The following is a 17,036-nucleotide window of genomic DNA, read 5'->3' on the forward strand; positions in this document are numbered from 1 at the left end:
AGTAACACAGCAGATAAGTTAGGGAGAAAGTTGTGGAGAACTTTAAAGCAGGGTTAGATTATAAAATGATATATCAAGCTTTGAAATCTAACAGAACATTTTTCAGTTCATCATCCAAAAACTGCAAACAGTATGACACAAACGCCGTCTTCTGAAATTGCCAGAATATAAGATTGTTAATCAGAGAGGCAAACAAGAAGCAGGTGATAACTCTGTATTAGCCGTGTGGATTCAAGTCTCCGCTGGGAGAATCTGTCAACAGGACAGCTACTTATGGCAACAGTTTCAAGACGAAAGCCAAAAGAAGTCCTCTTTACAGCTTGCCTCAAGCCATGAAAAAAGACACAGCAAATATGTGGAAGAAGGTGTCACCATCTCCAATACAGAGCAGTACTGGCACAGAAAACATGGAGGACAATCCTAAGTTAAAGTCAGAGGACTACACTAGATAATGGTTTAAATCAGGGGTGCTCAAGTCTGGTCCTCGAGAGCTACTATTCGGCAACTTTCACATGCATTCCTTCTCCAACACGCCTGAATCAAGAGAGATGCATATTGCTGGACCTCTGCAGAGCTGAATGTTTGCTGGTGAGGAAATTAAGCTATTTGGTTCAGGTATATTAGAGCAAGGATGCATGTAAAAGTTACAGGAGGATTAAGGTGGAACAGTCAGTCCAGAACAATTAAACTAAACTTAAGTCAGAGCCAAAATAGGATGGCTTAGATTAAGCAATATTTATCTCTTAGAACGAGTCAACTGTGGTCCAGACACACTGAGAATGAGCTGTACGACTTGAAAAATGATGTTTTCTCTGTTGGTCTCTGTTCAATCTGATCAAACTTTTGACATTCTGCAAAGAGTTGAAGAAACAATCAGCCTGGAGATAGAGACATCAATCAATGTCTGTACTTGTTTATCTTGGAGGGTTTCTTGTGTCTTTAGTGGTCATTGGGCAAGAGGCAAGGTACACTCTGGACAAGTCACCAGTCCTTGTATGATTGTTTAAATTAAGAAATTAACCAGTCTGGACTGTGGGAGGAAACCAGAGTGAGCGAGAGTTTGATTGTGGGCTTAAATGTTTTTTCTACTATTTATACTCCTAAAGAAGGAAACTATAACGACATTTTAAACAGTCTGCCTTAAATAATCGTGGTAGAAATTAAATCCCCACTACCTGATTTTCTTTCATCTTTACTGCGATAAAAGGTCCAGTAGTCTCAGTCTGACACACACTACACAGGACAATGAACCATATAAGTGTAGTGTCTTGTGGAGTATTTATTTTCCACTTGATTTAGTGAAAGTAGAAGATTCTGTGAGAACTCTGGACAAAATCCAGCCTCTGTTCCACACGACTCAGTTTTACTGAGTGGTCAGAAACGTTCCAGCTCATCTTGGACCGTTACTTACAGTTTTTAATGGCCTCACACATCATCCTGTACACTTGGCTCCAGACCCGGAAAACTGAGACGGTAAAACTGATGATTCATATGGTGCCTCTGCATCTATTAGTGTCAACCTTTATTTTCGGATTCGCTGAGACTTGGCTAACCTCACACACCTTATGAAAAGCTTGTTCACTTCTTCAGCTAAGCGGAGTTGCTTTGGTTTCTCACTTGCTTTTTAGGCTTGCAAATTTTTAGTTAAACAATAAATGGAAAGTAATGTGGCAGAGAATATTGTCGATCTTGTGAAAACACACAACGGTGGGGAAACGTCCCTTTTCTTGCACGGGGTTGTGGCCCTATTTAAAGACACAATTACAGGCAAATCTTACAATTACATTGGTCTGTTTAAATACATAAGAACGCAGCTTTCATGTGATGAAATATAGCTGGCAAGCAGCATGGAGCCAGCACAAAATGATTGGTAGCAATGCTCAATGTTTGCAGAATGCTGGCAAAACGCACAGGTTATCTAGAAGCCTTTTTATGTGCTCACTTTCTGCAAGATTGTGAAACTTTTTTTGTTTGGCATGATATGAAAAAACTGTTGGGGATGATGTCAGACAACACATTAAGCAAAGATTAAATTCTAAAGGTACTGGTGTAGAGATGATTTAACAGTCTATTAATTTAATCAATGATGGGCAATACTTTGCTTTTCTCCCCACTGCTTTTATTTCTGTTACAGCTCCAGAAATGCTCATGTTCTCATCAGTTACTTTAATGTCATCTCTTTGGAATTTTTTTTAACTGGCTGATAATTTTTGGGACAGATAATGAAATATGCAAGCTAAACTATTGGATGCACATGTTTGTGGATATTTTTGTAATCCAATAAGGGTCAGAATTCCATATTCAAATACACAAATAAAACCAAACTGATCCTTCCATTGATCCATTCATTGTATGTACCAATCAATGATGATTTTGATTTATTCTGGGAAGATATTTGGCTATTACACTGGAACTAAATCAGGCCTTCAGGGCAATGTTACCATCAGCATTCACTGTAAAGGCTGTTTGATCCCTTCAAAAACAGTTGTAGTTTTGTGGCCAAACAGATCAATCTTTCTATTATTTGACCATGAAACTTTCATTAAACGCAGGTTGGCATATGTAAATCAGTCAAAGATGAAGGTTTTGATTTTGGAGTCGGTGGAACTGGTTTCACCAGTTGGACAGGGATACTGGTACTCAAGTTTATACTGGTTTATAACTGGCTGGGACCTTTTAAGGTTTCTAGTTTGTTTTGGAAAGTCCAGACAAATTTCCTTTCATTTGAGGTGACATTTGGTTAGATTAGTTGAACAGTTGCCTGTTCTAATAAGACAGCTATCCTAAGCAAACTTCAAAACTGTACAGAATAAAGCAGATACTGTAGGTCAACACTCCATGTCTGGACAGGACCTGAATTCAACCCTAATGAATATTTATAGGCTACACTTCAAAGCTGGAGTTTTACCATCCAATTTTGATCAAGTATGGGTTGAGAAAAATCCTCAAGTTCAAATTTTTGCACCCAATTTTGTTTATTTATGTTCATTATAGTTCTAAAGTCCTTACACTGTAACTCAGAGCATAAACTTTAAAATACTTCTGCGTGTTTATAAATCACTGAAAGGCTCAGCACCAAAATACTGTACATTAAACACCTGTTGCTGTTGTATCAGCCTTCCAGACCACTCAGGTCTCCTGGAAGGCTCTGCATCCCCAGAACCTGACTATGAAGAAGCAGCATTCAGTTTTCATGTGCCACTAGTCTGGTACAAACTTCCAGAAACCTGCAAATATGCTGAAACACAATGAAGGTTAAAATTCTACCTGTTTAAAGTTGCCTTTACTTTCTAGTAACTGAAACATTGATCAACATTTTTGATGTACATTTGCTTAATGATTTTGTTGATGTTATTGGACAAAATGTACTGTTTATTGCTTGTTTCATAATTAGTTACTGTATTTCTTTTTTTATTCTTTATAGCGCTTAAATTTATTTTTGTATAATCACCCAAACCTGAAAATTACATTCAAAATTTACTGTCATGATGAACATGTGTAATTTCCATTTCACAAATAAGCTATTCAAACTATTGGAAAATATTTTAAGTTTCTGAAAAGTTTCACGCAAGAAAAATAAGTTCTCATTTGTTAAAAATAAAATACAGTCAAGACATTTGTCAGACAAACAATGTCATGATTAGGGTCTACAAAACTAGAGACCATCTCTAAGTGGTTCCTGCCTGTCACCTTTTGTGTAATTCACAAGTTTCAGTAACAGCTAAACAATCCATAAGCATGATGCTTCCACAAATGAGCTTAAGCTCTTGAGTCTATCAAACATTTTATGGCTTTGAGTGACAAAGTAGCTCAATCTAAAGGTAATTCATTTATAAAATGCATCCAAAGTTTAATAAAATAGCAGAATTTGAATGCTTTATAATCTTTCCCCCATAGAAAAAAAGAATACAATGTACTGCTATTCATTGGACTTTGTGCTCACTTGAATTTAAGACTTAAGATGACCAGATTACAGGTCATTTTATTCTGTTGAAAATGAACTAAGACAAAAAAAAAAGAAAAAAAAGAAAAGAAAAACCATAACTACTCATTACAGTTCAAAAGAAACTGGAATAAAATACTGTGTCATCATGGTCTTCCTGTCGTACTTCATCAAGTGTGCAGGAACAGATGAAACATTTCAAACAGACAAGAAGAGACCTCATTTCTTCACTTGGCCTTATTACTGTGCTTACAAAATGACGTCTTTGTCCTGTATTGCCCTTTTCCAGCAGGAGGCTATTCTAAAATCACCCAGTTCCACAACAAAAAAAGAGTTATTTGGACATTTAATAGCTGGAGACTAGGCCAGTTTAATGTAAGCCTCTCATTGATTACCTATGTAATGACAACCAATCCAAATAAAGTCTGTGTGCTATTATGAAGCAAACAAAAAGAACATGTTATACATTGCACTATATCAGCTTGACAAGGTTTAAACAATGCTGCACGGAAAAAATTCCACTCTGCCCTGATTCCTTGTGGAATAAAAAGGAACTTGCTGCAGATGTAGAGCCCAAAAGCTAAATTTTCTAATTTTGAAGAGCTGCAGCCAGCCATAAAGACCTTATCTGCAAACTTAATGTGAACATGGATAAAAAAAGATTGGACACTCTTACTCAGATCTAAAGCCAACAACGCCATGCAAAATGTGTCTTAGAGCACCCACAAGTTAACAGACAGGACATGAATGTCTGATGAAACTGTGGGTTGTACTGTCATCATAGATAGCTGCATGAAAAACTTTAGCTCACTAAAGTTAACCATTAGTGCATAAATATTAACATTGTTTATTTGGTTGATCTGGACGAGCATGATACCTAAATAAATGCAGTATAATGTGTGACTGAGGCAAGTTTTCCATACTGCAATCCAAGAAAGGAGAATTGATACTCCTGCTTGCCAAAGTTCACCTGATTTTCCACCCAAGTGTCAAATTAACTAAATTGCGACCAATTTTCCAAAAATAACTGAGGTCTTTGAGGAAAAGGCTTAAACTAATCCAGCACCTCAATCTAAAATGATCCAAGCTGCTTGCTGGCCTTCTAATATTTCACATTCTCTTACAAAAAAAGGAAAGAAAATAAAACCCCATCAGCTTAACTTAGATAAAGTTTGAGGGATTCTCAACATCCTGAAACTTTATAAGTGTAATTTTTTTATTATAAATACAGTGTCTCTCATTACAAAAAAAAAAAAGATTGAGGAGGGACAGGAATGATGTTTATAATTTTCTGTCTTCTTCAGGATTGTTTTTGGAGGGATACTGAAGCACTTGGCTTGCTTCTCCTCCAACAGGATGTCTACGTTTATCTACAGTAATTTTTCAGCTCAGTGAAGAAAAGTTCCTTATCACCACTAAACACAATCTTCTCTTGTGAACGTTCAGGGTTTTAATCCTGGTTTGTTCAGGAAATTATTTCTCAAAGGAAAGTTGACACATAAATGTGTAGCAGACAAAATATTACAGGGCATCTTAAGAAATTAGAATATCAACTCAGTTTAGAAAATTTAACTCATTATTACTGTAATAACTGTAATATTAATTACAGTAGGAGCTATGTCTAAGCATTTATTTCTGCATATCTTTACAAGTAAGGCTTACAGCTCATTTAAAACCATAATTCAATTTCTCTGAATTTCATAACACCAATGACAAAATTAATTTTAATAAAGAAATTACATACTTCCATTATAAGCTGACGTTTGCTTAGTAGTAAATGACACCCTCCATAGAAAGAGCAAGCCAGAAGACAGCTGGTTAAAGGAAAGTTTATTAAACGTTCTTTTAACAAACATATTAAGGGAAAGTTAAGTGGAAGGAAGAGCACTGTAGAAATTTTTTTTCTACACTTTGCTGACAAGCTTTATTGATCTATGTCTTATTCTGTTACAAATAATTAAGATATATCACTTTGCATGTAATCAATCATCCATTAATTTTTTTTAAATTTTAAATTACAGATGAAATTTTGTTATTATATTCTAATTTACTAAGGTCCAACAGTAAACTCAAAAGAATATCTACACTGAAGACACTAAAAATCAAATCTGACCACAGTTCTTTCCCACAAGGCTCTTTTTATTCATGATCGGTTTGTTAATTCTTGATACTACAGCTGTGGCTCAGGTTTAAAGGCGATGTCGGTAGCTTGGACAGACACAGAAAAAGGAAGACCCAATAGCATCACAGGGAGAAGTGACGACACAAGGGGTAAGGCTGCCCAGAAAAGCTGATTTATGCTCAGTTTAGCAGGATCTGATTTACATGATTTTGCTGTGCATCAGAGTCGAACAAAAACATTTCCTGGACTAAATACGTTTCCAGAGAGGAAACGAGGCGAGCTCCAGTGCATTTGTTTTTTTATGTAATCACAAGTGAAAACATATGATAACGTGCGTTTAGGTCAGGCAGATGACTGAAATGTGTTAGGACACTTAGCTGTCCCATTTAGACCTAAACAGTCTGATACATCACTGAGGCTTAATACAAAAAGAAGGCAGTGAATATGTCAAAAAACTCCTTGTGTATGTTCTTCTTTTCATCCTGTGTTTCCCTTTATTTGAAACTATCTCTAGCTTTAGGAAGGCTGTGACAGCATTCAGGGGCAGCTTAACCCCACTAAACGGGACGGAGGTATTGTGTTGCTGAATCATGTGATAACAGTGGGGCCGGTGCGTCCGGTCCGTTCATGGAGCTGGGAGACCTTCAGGGCGATGTCCACCAGAGGGCCCAGCATCACCTGGACACGGACACAGCAAAAGGAAATAAGTGGAACAGACTTCTTGTTCAGTTTAGCAACCAGGCTACATGCATAGTAAAAAATGTCTTGGTGACTGGTAGAGGAGAGACCAAGCTGTGTTATACTAAATATAAAGAACAAAAAAATCCCACCATTGCTTACTAAGATTTTGCTGCCTCTTATGGTGTGTAAGCTGTAGTGACATCTAGTGGTGATTTCATAGTCTTAAAGGTGTTACAGCAGCAGACTCAGATGACTCTTTCTAAAGGCACTGTTGCTTTAAAAGTACAAACATGTTCTCTATTTTAACTAATGCTTTAAAGTAAGTTAATGTGTAACCACCACACAAAATGACAGACATCCAAACGATACGCTACATTTCCGTTTGATCAACAAATTTCACTTTGCCTCGGCATAAATTTTCCTTCATCAATTTCCTTCACTTTTGGAATCAATTTTTTTTATCTGTTTTTCTGTGATGCAAACCGTTTCTTTTTGTTTCTATTTCTGCTGCTTGGATCAAAAACATTACTGTGTGCCAAGTTATAACAAGGATCAAGATAAGATAAAGACTTTATTGTCCATAAAAATGGAAATTCGGTTTACATAACCTGTCTGATGCCTTCCATAAAAACACGATACATCAGACATCATAAACAAAGAAAAACTAACACATGAACATATCCGCAACAATGTGTTCATTTACTCTTCATCTGGTGGAAGAATAAATTCTTTTTCATTGTGTAAAATGTGGAGGAAAAGTTGAAAAACAGCACATAACTAAATGTTATCTTGTTTTTTGAACAAAGAAGAAACCGATTTAAAACACATATTTAAAGTTCAGAGAGAAGTGTCGATGCCGAAGTGGACACTTGTCTAAACCTGAGACAGCTGTGGCTTTTCCGTCGAGCTTGAATAGAACCTCTACTAGAACCCGAGCAGTTTGAGAAAACTGAGACGTTAGAAGAAAAGTAATCATAAAAAAAACAGACGATTCTGATATGCAAAGACTGACCAAATCCCCATAGCTGTTTGAAGCAGAGGATTAATTTAACAACTACTGTCTTCAGACTAAGGAGTTTCCACAAAGCCTTACTTAAACACTTATAATATTTTAAATACAGCTACATTTAAAACTTTGAGCTTTTTAATGGCTCAAAGATTTCTGTTCATCTGAGAATCTGAGACGCTACATTTTCATTGACGACACAAACAAAATATGTGACATTTTTAATATTGCACTAATCACTTGGAGGCATAGATGGATAGATAAATGAATATATGGACAAATTAATCAAGTAATGGATGAATGGGTAAATTGTAAAGATGAATAAATTTACAGATGAATGAGTGGAAAAACTGATAAATAGACAAATAAACAGATAACAGAACAAATGATTGGGTGAATGGATAGATGATCAGAGGGAAAAATTGATAAATTGACAGGCGGATGAATGAGTGGATGGATAAACAGACAGATGGACAAATAAAGCCAACTTTTAGATAACTGAACAAAAACTAAAGTCTGGAAACACAAATATTTTCCAATACTTTTCCAGATCTGTAAAATGCATCTATGAAATATAACTTGAAAATGTATTTCTCTAAATACATTTTCTCTAAAATGTGAACCCTGCAAAAAATCTACTTAATTCATATATCATTGAATATATTTCAAAAATAAATGTAACATTTTAATTTGTAAAGTAGAAGAATTGCATTTATTGACCTTAATCTGGCAGTAAGAATTAGCCCAAAACCTTGCATACAGATAAATGGCCATATTGGGAAGTAATATTTGAATACTCAGTGGGGAAAATTAAATCCTGAATTTAGATTTTTTTTTTTTTTTTACAAACTGCTTTCTCCTTTTTCTTTTGGGTCTGCAAATCACATCTTGCCAAGATCAGCCAACTGGATCATTCCTCCGGGAATATTTTCCTGTCAAGTTAAGAATCTGCAGCGGCGTTTCTGCTTAATGCTTTATCCACGCTCCATAACCTCAAAGGAAAAATGGGGAGCCAGGGGAGGAACTGTTTTCCACGTTCTCTCCTTCTTGTACTGCATCACCTCCCTGTCCACACCAGTCAGAACCACTTTATAAAGTGTCAGCTGGAACATGTGCTCTCTATTTCTTTTCCCTGTGTGCCGTGTTTCTCTCTCTTCCTACATGCCCTGATAAGCTGTCAGAACTCGAAACTTTGCCAAACATCTCCATCATCAGCTCTCATGTTGAATAAAATGTCTCATGCTTGTTGAAGACCTCCACCCACTGAGAGCTGGCAGAAACCACAGAGGAGTCCAGTTTTGGCACTCCTACTGGAATCTGGGTGGAGTGTGCTGTGACAAAGAAATGAATATGTCTTTTCCCTCTAATTTTCTTATCAGCTGAGATCACTGCTGGATGTCCTGACCTGTGGATCCTGGAGGATTTTCTGGCCGTCGTTCTCGTAGCTGTCTATGTAAAGCCGGACGGTTGCTCCCGCGCTCCCTGTGCCGCTGAGACGGAAAATGATCCTGGAACCGTCGGCGAAGATGATCCGGAGGCCCTGAGGGAGCAAAGGAGAGGTAATGAGAGGCGGGCCAAAACTGATAAAAGAAAATAGATGCTGAACCAAAACCATATCCAGGTGTGGAAATCAGGACGCTCATGGTGGGATTACGAAACTGAACTGATGACTTAATCGAGCGTCAAGCCAATTTCTGAATAATAGAAGTCATAATATATCAAGCAATATAGGTTCAGTATAAAATATTAAATGACCTCAGAGACACAAATAGGAGAACCTTTTTCACATTTCATCATGGTGCCTTACAACCTTTAATGTGTTTTATTGAGATTTGTGACCCAAAAAAAACACTTATGCTCTGGTCTGATGAGACCAACATAAAACGTTTTGGTCAGCAAGAAATGCTGCAGTCACCCTGACAACATAACATACAATATAAACAGCAAAACATGGTAAAGGCAGCATTATGCCATGGAAAGGCTGTAAACAAAATAAGCAGGATTAACTTCAAGCTGCTACCCCCCCCCGACCCGAAATCGGATAAAGCGGAAGAAAATGGATGGATGGATGGATGGAACTACAAATTACCATCACATTTAATTTTCTTAATTTGAAAACCAGGCGCTTAAAAAACTTTTTAAAAACAGATACACATTTCTAATAAAGTATAAAGTGATTTGTGGTTCTAACATGGCAACATCAGGAAGGTTAATAACAGCAGGAAAATGAGGAGAACATCCAGTTCTGCAAGATTCCTACCTGGTTTTTGGACACACTTCCATCCACGGGGTCCGTGTAGGCAAAGTTGTCAGCAACGGCCACCGCGTACGTCTTGTCGCCAGATGAGAATTGCTTCCCAATAAATGACGGGTCAGACATCTGTGTCTCCAGATCCTTCATCATCTTGTTTGCAGCATCTGAGTCGACCTCCTCGTAGTCGTACCTAGATGAAACAAATTTGATAAAAACACAGAGTAGAATAAAGTGAAAGAGACGGGAATAGAAAGTTTGCACATAAAGGGTTTGTACACTTTCCTAATAAAATTCAAGCACTTTTCAAGCTTTTTAATGTAAGTCTTGAATTTTTTCCAGCACCACATGGAGTTAAAAATTATGTAAATGAACTAAAAAGATAGTTTCAATTTATGATTACATCTTATGAAAGTATTCTATGTTCTACAGCAGGGATAAGTTGCTATATACCTGACTGGTCGGGGAACAAAACAATAATTTAACAAACAAATTTCAGATAGGTCAAAGACCAGCCAGTTCAAATGAAATACTTAAACACAATATACAAAGAAAGTTACAAAATAAATCTCTAAAAAATGTTCTCACCAAGTCTTCTGGCTCTTAGCAAATAGAAATCATTTTGAAAATTCTAACTGACCTAAAACATGAAAAGTGTAGTCTGATTTAACTTTAGACAGTGTGAAAAAAATTTGTATTTTTATACGCTGTGTGTAAATATCTGACTTCAACTGTAAATAATGTTTTCCAAATGTAGGTTTTTAATCAAATGTTAGATTGCCCTTTTTTTTAACCAAACAGTGCAGTTTGAGTATCAAGCACTTTCACAAACTTTATACAAAAATCAAGCACTTTCCTAACCTTGAAAACACCTCATTTTCAAGGATTTCAATCACCTGCATGAATCCTGCATATATCTACAAACAAAGGGGGGAATTAAAATGAAATAAATGGCAAGAAGATAATTTAATGTTCTGTGTGCTGCAGTTCCCTCTTCTTCCACCACATGGTGCTACAAAAGAAACTAGAAAACTAACTTTCATTAATGACTTTCTAAGAAAGAAACAATTGAAGCTTGTACTATTTCTGACCTTGTGAAAAAGTTCCTGCCAAACTTTTGCCAGTGATCCTTCATAATCTCTTCCACACTCTGCTTCCTGCTGGCCAAGATAGACAACCATGCTAGCACGGCCCAGAGGCCGTCCTTCTCACGGATATGATCCGACCCTGTGAGGGTAAAACACAGAGGTTGTGGATGGGTGTGAAAATTGGTAAAGGTGTTTTCTCCTAAGAGAGGCAGACTTTCTCTCACCAGTGCCAAAGCTCTCCTCTCCACACAGTGAGAGTTTACCAGCATCCATCAAGTTCCCAAAGAACTTCCAGCCCGTCGGAGTCTCATACAACTGCATCTTCAGAGCTTTGGCCACACTGAACAAATAGGAGCACATAATAAACCACATAATGGATCTATGACATAAAATTAAGATTAACATTTATAGAATGTGTTTATCTTTTACTTGTCCAAAGCTCCACTGGTAGGCATGCTGCGGGCCAGGCCTTTGACGCCAGTCTTTTTGAAGTACGGGATGCAGGTGATGTTGGCACCAATCACAGCCACGGAATCGGAAGGGTTCACAAAGAAGCCATGTTTGCCCAGCACCATGTTTCGATCCTAAACAGGGATCCAGAGATCAGGAGTGAATGTTTGTCATGTAAAACTCACTGGGATGTCAGCCGGTTCTCTTCTGGTCAGTATGACATTATTTTGATGGATGACTGCTGCCTTCTCCTCCATTTTCTGTTACACTTTTCCCTTCAATAAAAATGTTAACACCAAACTCACATTGCTTCATAAAATCCAGCTTATCAGTGTTTGGAAAAGTCTTGAACTTTATTAAAATATAATTTTGAAGAAAAAAAACCAGTCATAACTCTGTCAAGACATTATTTTATTTACAACTATTCCTTTTTCTTGCAAGTTGATCCTTTTTCTGCTTTTGTTAAATATTCATCTGTAAAATTAATTTAAACATGAAGGAAATCTGAAACTAGAAATATAAATATCAATAGGTATCAATAGTTTTTTTTAAAATTAAAGAATTGTTTGAATATACATATTTTTAAACTGAATTGAAATCTCATAAGAAATCTAATGATGAACATAGTCAATATGCTGCTTCTTTTTAGTTTTTACAGTCATAAAATGCAGTAAATTCTATTTATTTAATAAAACATGTTAATGAAACATGAGATAAGTGTCAAGAATAAAAGCTGAGAAGAAAACAAGATGGAAGCAATGATTTGAATACTCCAATCCAGTCTACAATAGAAAAAAAAAACTATAACCCAATAAAAACAGTGTTTAATAAAGTTATTTTATTAGCATTGACATCATCAAATAATAACGCAACACCCAAACACTCTGCTTGATTTATAGCTGTAAAAGTAATTCCCCCAAAAATATTTAGCAACTTACACCATCGCCGTCAAAGGCGGCTCCAAAATCATACTCTCCACTTTTCATGGTGTTGACCAGGTCAGCGGCGTAAGTCAAGTTGGGGTCAGGGTGATGACCACCGAAGTCCTCCTGGGGGACGCAGTTGACCGCAGAGTTGGCGGGAGAACCCAGCTCTTCACAGACTATCTTCTTAATATAAGGACCCACCACTAGGGGGAGAAAACATCAATAAATAACAGGTAATATGTTCATACAAGTTTATGATGTTATATGAGTTTCATGGTGGCTTCGTACCTCCGTGCATCGCATCCAGTCGCACATTAATGTGGTCAGAGCCAGAAAGAAGATCCTTCAACGCAGCAAAATCAAAGATGCCCCTTAACATCTCAGCGTAGGCTTCAACTGAGTCAACAATCTCCACTAAGGGCAAAATATGAGCATTTTAGGCCAGAAACTCTGAAGACGTGGACATTAGTAGCTTGAGTCAATACATTTCAAATTAAATAAATATTAAATCAAACGTCTAAAGCAGAGGTGAAAAACTTGTGACCCTGCAGCATGTTTTTAACAGTTTTGCCGTTTATTCCTTCCATTTATACATTAAATTTTCACAAAGAAAGTCATCAAAAGTACAAGTAAAACTAAAAGTACTTCTTTTAGTTTTGTTTTTTTATCAGTTTTTTCATGTGATTAGGTTGAATTCCATGTGGGTTTTTTTTTTACATCATTTTCCATGCCACAGAAAAAAATCCATTGTCTTTTTGCTAAATGTTGTGTTTATCTTTATTTGAAATTATAAAAACAGAAATAAAATTATGATTCTTTAAAAATGTCAGAACATTTCTTATAGTAGATACTTATCTAAAGTGACAGTCCTCAGAGTCGTGGGACATTTGTGGCTCTAGACAAGTTTTATTTGGTTAGCTTGAGAGTAAAAATGGCTGTTTAGACATTAAAATTGGAGATCCCTGGTATAAATGCTGTGCTAGAAATAAAGATTTGATGAGGCAAACATGAATTTAATGAAATTTCTTGCCACTAATTTCAAGTTAAAGACAGAGTTTACCTATAAATTGCTTAAAAGTGTCCACTTCAAAGGTCTGCTTCCCAATTGTACCCAGATCCACTTTCAGCTCAGGGCAGATCTGATACTCCTGAAGGCCTTTGCTGATCTCAAAGATTTTATTTGTGATGCCTTCGGGGGCAGGTCCTGGAGAAAAACAGTTTGAAGAAAACCATCATTTACAGAAATACTGCGTTAATTACGCATAAATTGTAGAAAAATATAACCACTTCTCCACAGTGATTGTTTTTAATCTCTGTTCACCTCCACTGGAAATGTTGTACTTGATGCCAAAGTCTCCACTGGGGCCTCCTGGGTTGTGGCTGGCTGTGAGGATGATGCCGCCCACGGCCTTTATCTTGCGGATCACACAGGAGACTGCTGGGGTGGACATTATGCCATTCTGACCAATTACAAGGTGATTAATCTGCAAAACAATGCACATCCATAGATTAACCCCAGTCTGGATAAGTTCTCCGATCCAAGCACTAAGTAAATACAATGGAAGGTTAATGTAATATGTTGCTGCAAACTACAGTCATCTTTTGTTAATGTCCTGTTTTGACGTAATTTTGAACATCCATTAGGTCATATTCAGTTCAGCAATCATCACAAACAGTACAACCTATTCTACTTCCAGTAACTTGTGTTCATGCTGATGCCTGTTGGTACTTTACTGTAGCTGCATGGAAGGTTAGTCAAAAATAGAGCTCCTTTGCTTATTTTAGTTTTGAAATAATGCCACTATCTCCATCTTGGTATGTTTTGTGTAAACATCTGAACCTTTCTCTGCTGCTTAGTCCACATCACCATTACCCAACAATTCATTTCCTAACATCAACCAGAAATTGCTAAAAATGCCAAATATGACACAAATACAGGTAGATTTTGCACATATCGCTTTGCTTTCAGGGAAAGATAAGGTCACCTATTAACAGTCCGCTCTTCAACACAAGGCTCTGGTGATTAAATGCCTTAAAGTCCGAATTAAAACCACAAACAGTGATGCATATTTGCAGCTTAGGACACAGCTGCCTGCTTCCAAGGTTGCAGGTCTATGCAGAGCAACGTGAATAGCTGCACGCATGTCACGCCCCCTAGCCGCGGAAGTATCTCTCTGCCTATTCTCTGAAGCAACACGTAAACATATCTTTATTTATCTTTCCAATTGTTTTGCATATCTTTTTCTAAAACTACGCAAGCGGCAACTCAGTAGTAAGCCAGTAAAAACGTTTCAACCCTTCAAGCCGAAAAATGCTGCCATGTTAGTGCGCAAATGTCAAAGGTAATGGTTTATGTGGCAAGCTATTTTACTGTTTAATAGTAAGCCAGATTTAAAATAATTAAATTCCGCCCAATTGAAATTAGTTCTGTGGACGTCTGAATCATGTGTCTTTCAAAAGAAAAAAATCGCATTGGGATATTGTTTTGAATATCATAATAATACAAAAAAATTTTGGTTTCAGCAAGGAAGGAAAATTCAATAAGTTTTCAAACACTTGAAATATAATGTGATATATGCCCTGCCACAGTCATTGCACACATGAGGACTGCAAATTGGCTTATTGTGTAGCTCTAGTTCCAGTGTTTTGCTATTGAAAATGGAGCCGTTTTCTGTGATAGAGTGGGAAAGGAATGTTTAAGGGAAACAATTTGGATGACCCAAAGAATTTGTGGTGTAAAATGATGGAATATCTTAAAGGTGCAACTAAATCAATGTCCAAACTTAAATCAGATAAAAGCAAATATATAGAGACATTATTGTCACAATCTACATTGATTTATTGGGGTTTTAATTGCAAGTTGTATTTCTCAATGTAATAAATGTTGTTTGATGTCATTTTATGACACATAATGGTTCAGCCTATGGTGGAGTGGCGACTGGTACTGTAGTTCACATCCAATGAGATCCGATGATATTTGGCCATTTGATCAACATATTTGATGTGTATTGGTAATTTTGATGATGGCACTTATCAAAATGTAACGTTTGTCACTGGTTTCTCAATTGTTGACTATGTGGTGTTTTTTATAACTTAATTTTGTGCTTTTATAATGGAAATCTCTTTAAACTGACTTGTTGCTAAAACTTAACATCTTGTGCTTTTTTAATGACTCTACTCTCGTGCACATTCCTTTAGATAGGAGAAAGCTACTTTCAATGTTATTCTTAACTCAGTTTTTATATATGTATTTTAAATTCTTATTTTTGAATGAGGCTACATGTTTCAACTGCCTGTCACTTTGCTGCTGCTGCATCAGAATAGTGACAATTATATGCAACTACTGGTTTGGGGAAGGGGGAGAAGGATCAAATTCATGTAAACATCATGATAGTTTTTCCTTAGTTGTTGTAAATTATGATAATTGTATTTAGTTTGTTTCTTATCTCTATCTTCGAAATAGTAAAAAAAAAAAACCCTACTAAACACGGATTGCGGTTTGGTTATATCTTACAAATGCTTGCCATAAAGTTCCCTTCCGCACCTCATATGAAGGACCTCTGTTATCATGTAGGTGGTTGGTAAGTACACAGAGGGTATGGACAGCATACAAGAGTAGTTCACTCTTTAGGGCTCTGAAACAAATTCGTGTAATAATTAGAGCCTGACAAGTGAAGGCAGGAATGCTGTTGTTGCTTCAACCAAGCGAATGGAGAGAGCTTGCATTGGTTTGCAGGGTTATATTGCAACCTGTGGGGACAATCGACAGCTTTATAACATCAGTTGCATCACGTATTAGCTTATTAACTGAACTGAAGCATACTTTTTACTCTCGCAAAACGCTTACTGGGGTAATATTAGCTATATTTAAACATAAAATACAATAAGCATTACAATTAATCAAAATGAAGTAACGTAGTGTTATATCTACTGAAAGCACAGTGGAGTGTAAGAATAAAATAGCCAACAACCTTAACAGCTAGCTACATTTACACTTGCTAGCAGACGTGCTACATTAGCTCACCACACAGGGCAAATGGCAGCAGTTTTCATCATTTATTTTCTCCAACTGACCCCGTTGGCTGCTGCAATCTGAACAATGAGCTGAATCGCGTCCTTCATGAAAAACCTCCCATCTCCTCCCACCACCAGAGTGGCCGTCTGTCGCTCGGCTGGGTCGATGACGGAGATAATGCTCTGGATGAAGTTTTCCGCATAGTGCTGGTTCTGCTGGAACACCGTCACCCGTTTCCTCAGGCCGCTCGTCCCGGGCTTCTGGTCCGTGTACGGCTTGGTCTTGACGGTCGTTATTTTCACCATTATTGACACCCAGAGAGCAGCCCGTGTGATCCGCAGTGTGGTCCGAGCGACTGCAGGAGCAAAGCGGCTACACGTAGGCAGCAACCCCGACCTCTTCACACACAAACCCGCCCTGTCTGTTTAAAGGGCAAGTGGGGACCAAGGAGGATTTCCTCACACCCAGCAGCGAGATAACTCTTAAACATTTTAAGACATTGGTTAAAGTAACATTCATTTAAAACACGTGTTAAATGAAAGTCAAATGCAACA

The 17,036-nt window shown here is 37.1% G+C and overlaps 1 protein-coding gene across 2 annotated transcripts; it reads right to left on the reverse strand.

The window, feature by feature from the left end:
• Nucleotides 1–6,056: 6,056 nt before the first annotated feature.
• Nucleotides 6,057–16,899, reverse strand: pgm1 (phosphoglucomutase 1). 2 transcript variants are annotated; one of them, XM_028027681.1, is made up of 11 exons: nucleotides 16,542–16,899; nucleotides 13,789–13,951; nucleotides 13,528–13,671; nucleotides 12,756–12,881; nucleotides 12,480–12,670; nucleotides 11,521–11,675; nucleotides 11,316–11,431; nucleotides 11,095–11,230; nucleotides 10,013–10,196; nucleotides 9,158–9,292; nucleotides 6,057–6,743 (listed from the first exon to the last, which is right to left on the reverse strand). In XM_028027681.1, exons 1-11 carry the CDS (start codon nucleotides 16,785–16,787, stop codon nucleotides 6,654–6,656), a joined length of 1,686 nt encoding a protein of 561 aa, XP_027883482.1. In that variant the 5' UTR covers nucleotides 16,788–16,899; the 3' UTR covers nucleotides 6,057–6,653. The 2 variants fall into 2 exon arrangements, with proteins under 2 accessions (XP_027883482.1, XP_027883483.1); XM_028027682.1 differs by lacking the exon at nucleotides 16,542–16,899 and adding an exon at nucleotides 16,492–16,510.
• Nucleotides 16,900–17,036: the final 137 nt, after the last annotated feature.

This window comes from Xiphophorus couchianus, chromosome 9 (genome assembly GCF_001444195.1).
Source record: "Xiphophorus couchianus chromosome 9, X_couchianus-1.0, whole genome shotgun sequence".
NCBI lineage: Eukaryota > Metazoa > Chordata > Actinopteri > Cyprinodontiformes > Poeciliidae > Xiphophorus > Xiphophorus couchianus.

What these genes read in the sequence shown, in the direction of transcription:
- pgm1 (XM_028027681.1), bottom strand. Translation starts at nt 16,787, where the DNA reads ATGGTGAAAATAACGACCGTCAAGACCAAGCCGTACACGGACCAGAAG. An exon ending in GAAGTGTGTCCAAAAACCAG is followed by an intron (nt 9,293 to 10,012) that starts GTAGGAATCTTG and finishes TTGCTCCCTCAG; the next exon opens with GGCCTCCGGATCATCTTCGC. An exon ending in AAATCCTCCAGGATCCACAG is followed by an intron (nt 6,744 to 9,157) that starts GTCAGGACATCC and finishes GTCCGTGTCCAG; the next exon opens with GTGATGCTGGGCCCTCTGGT.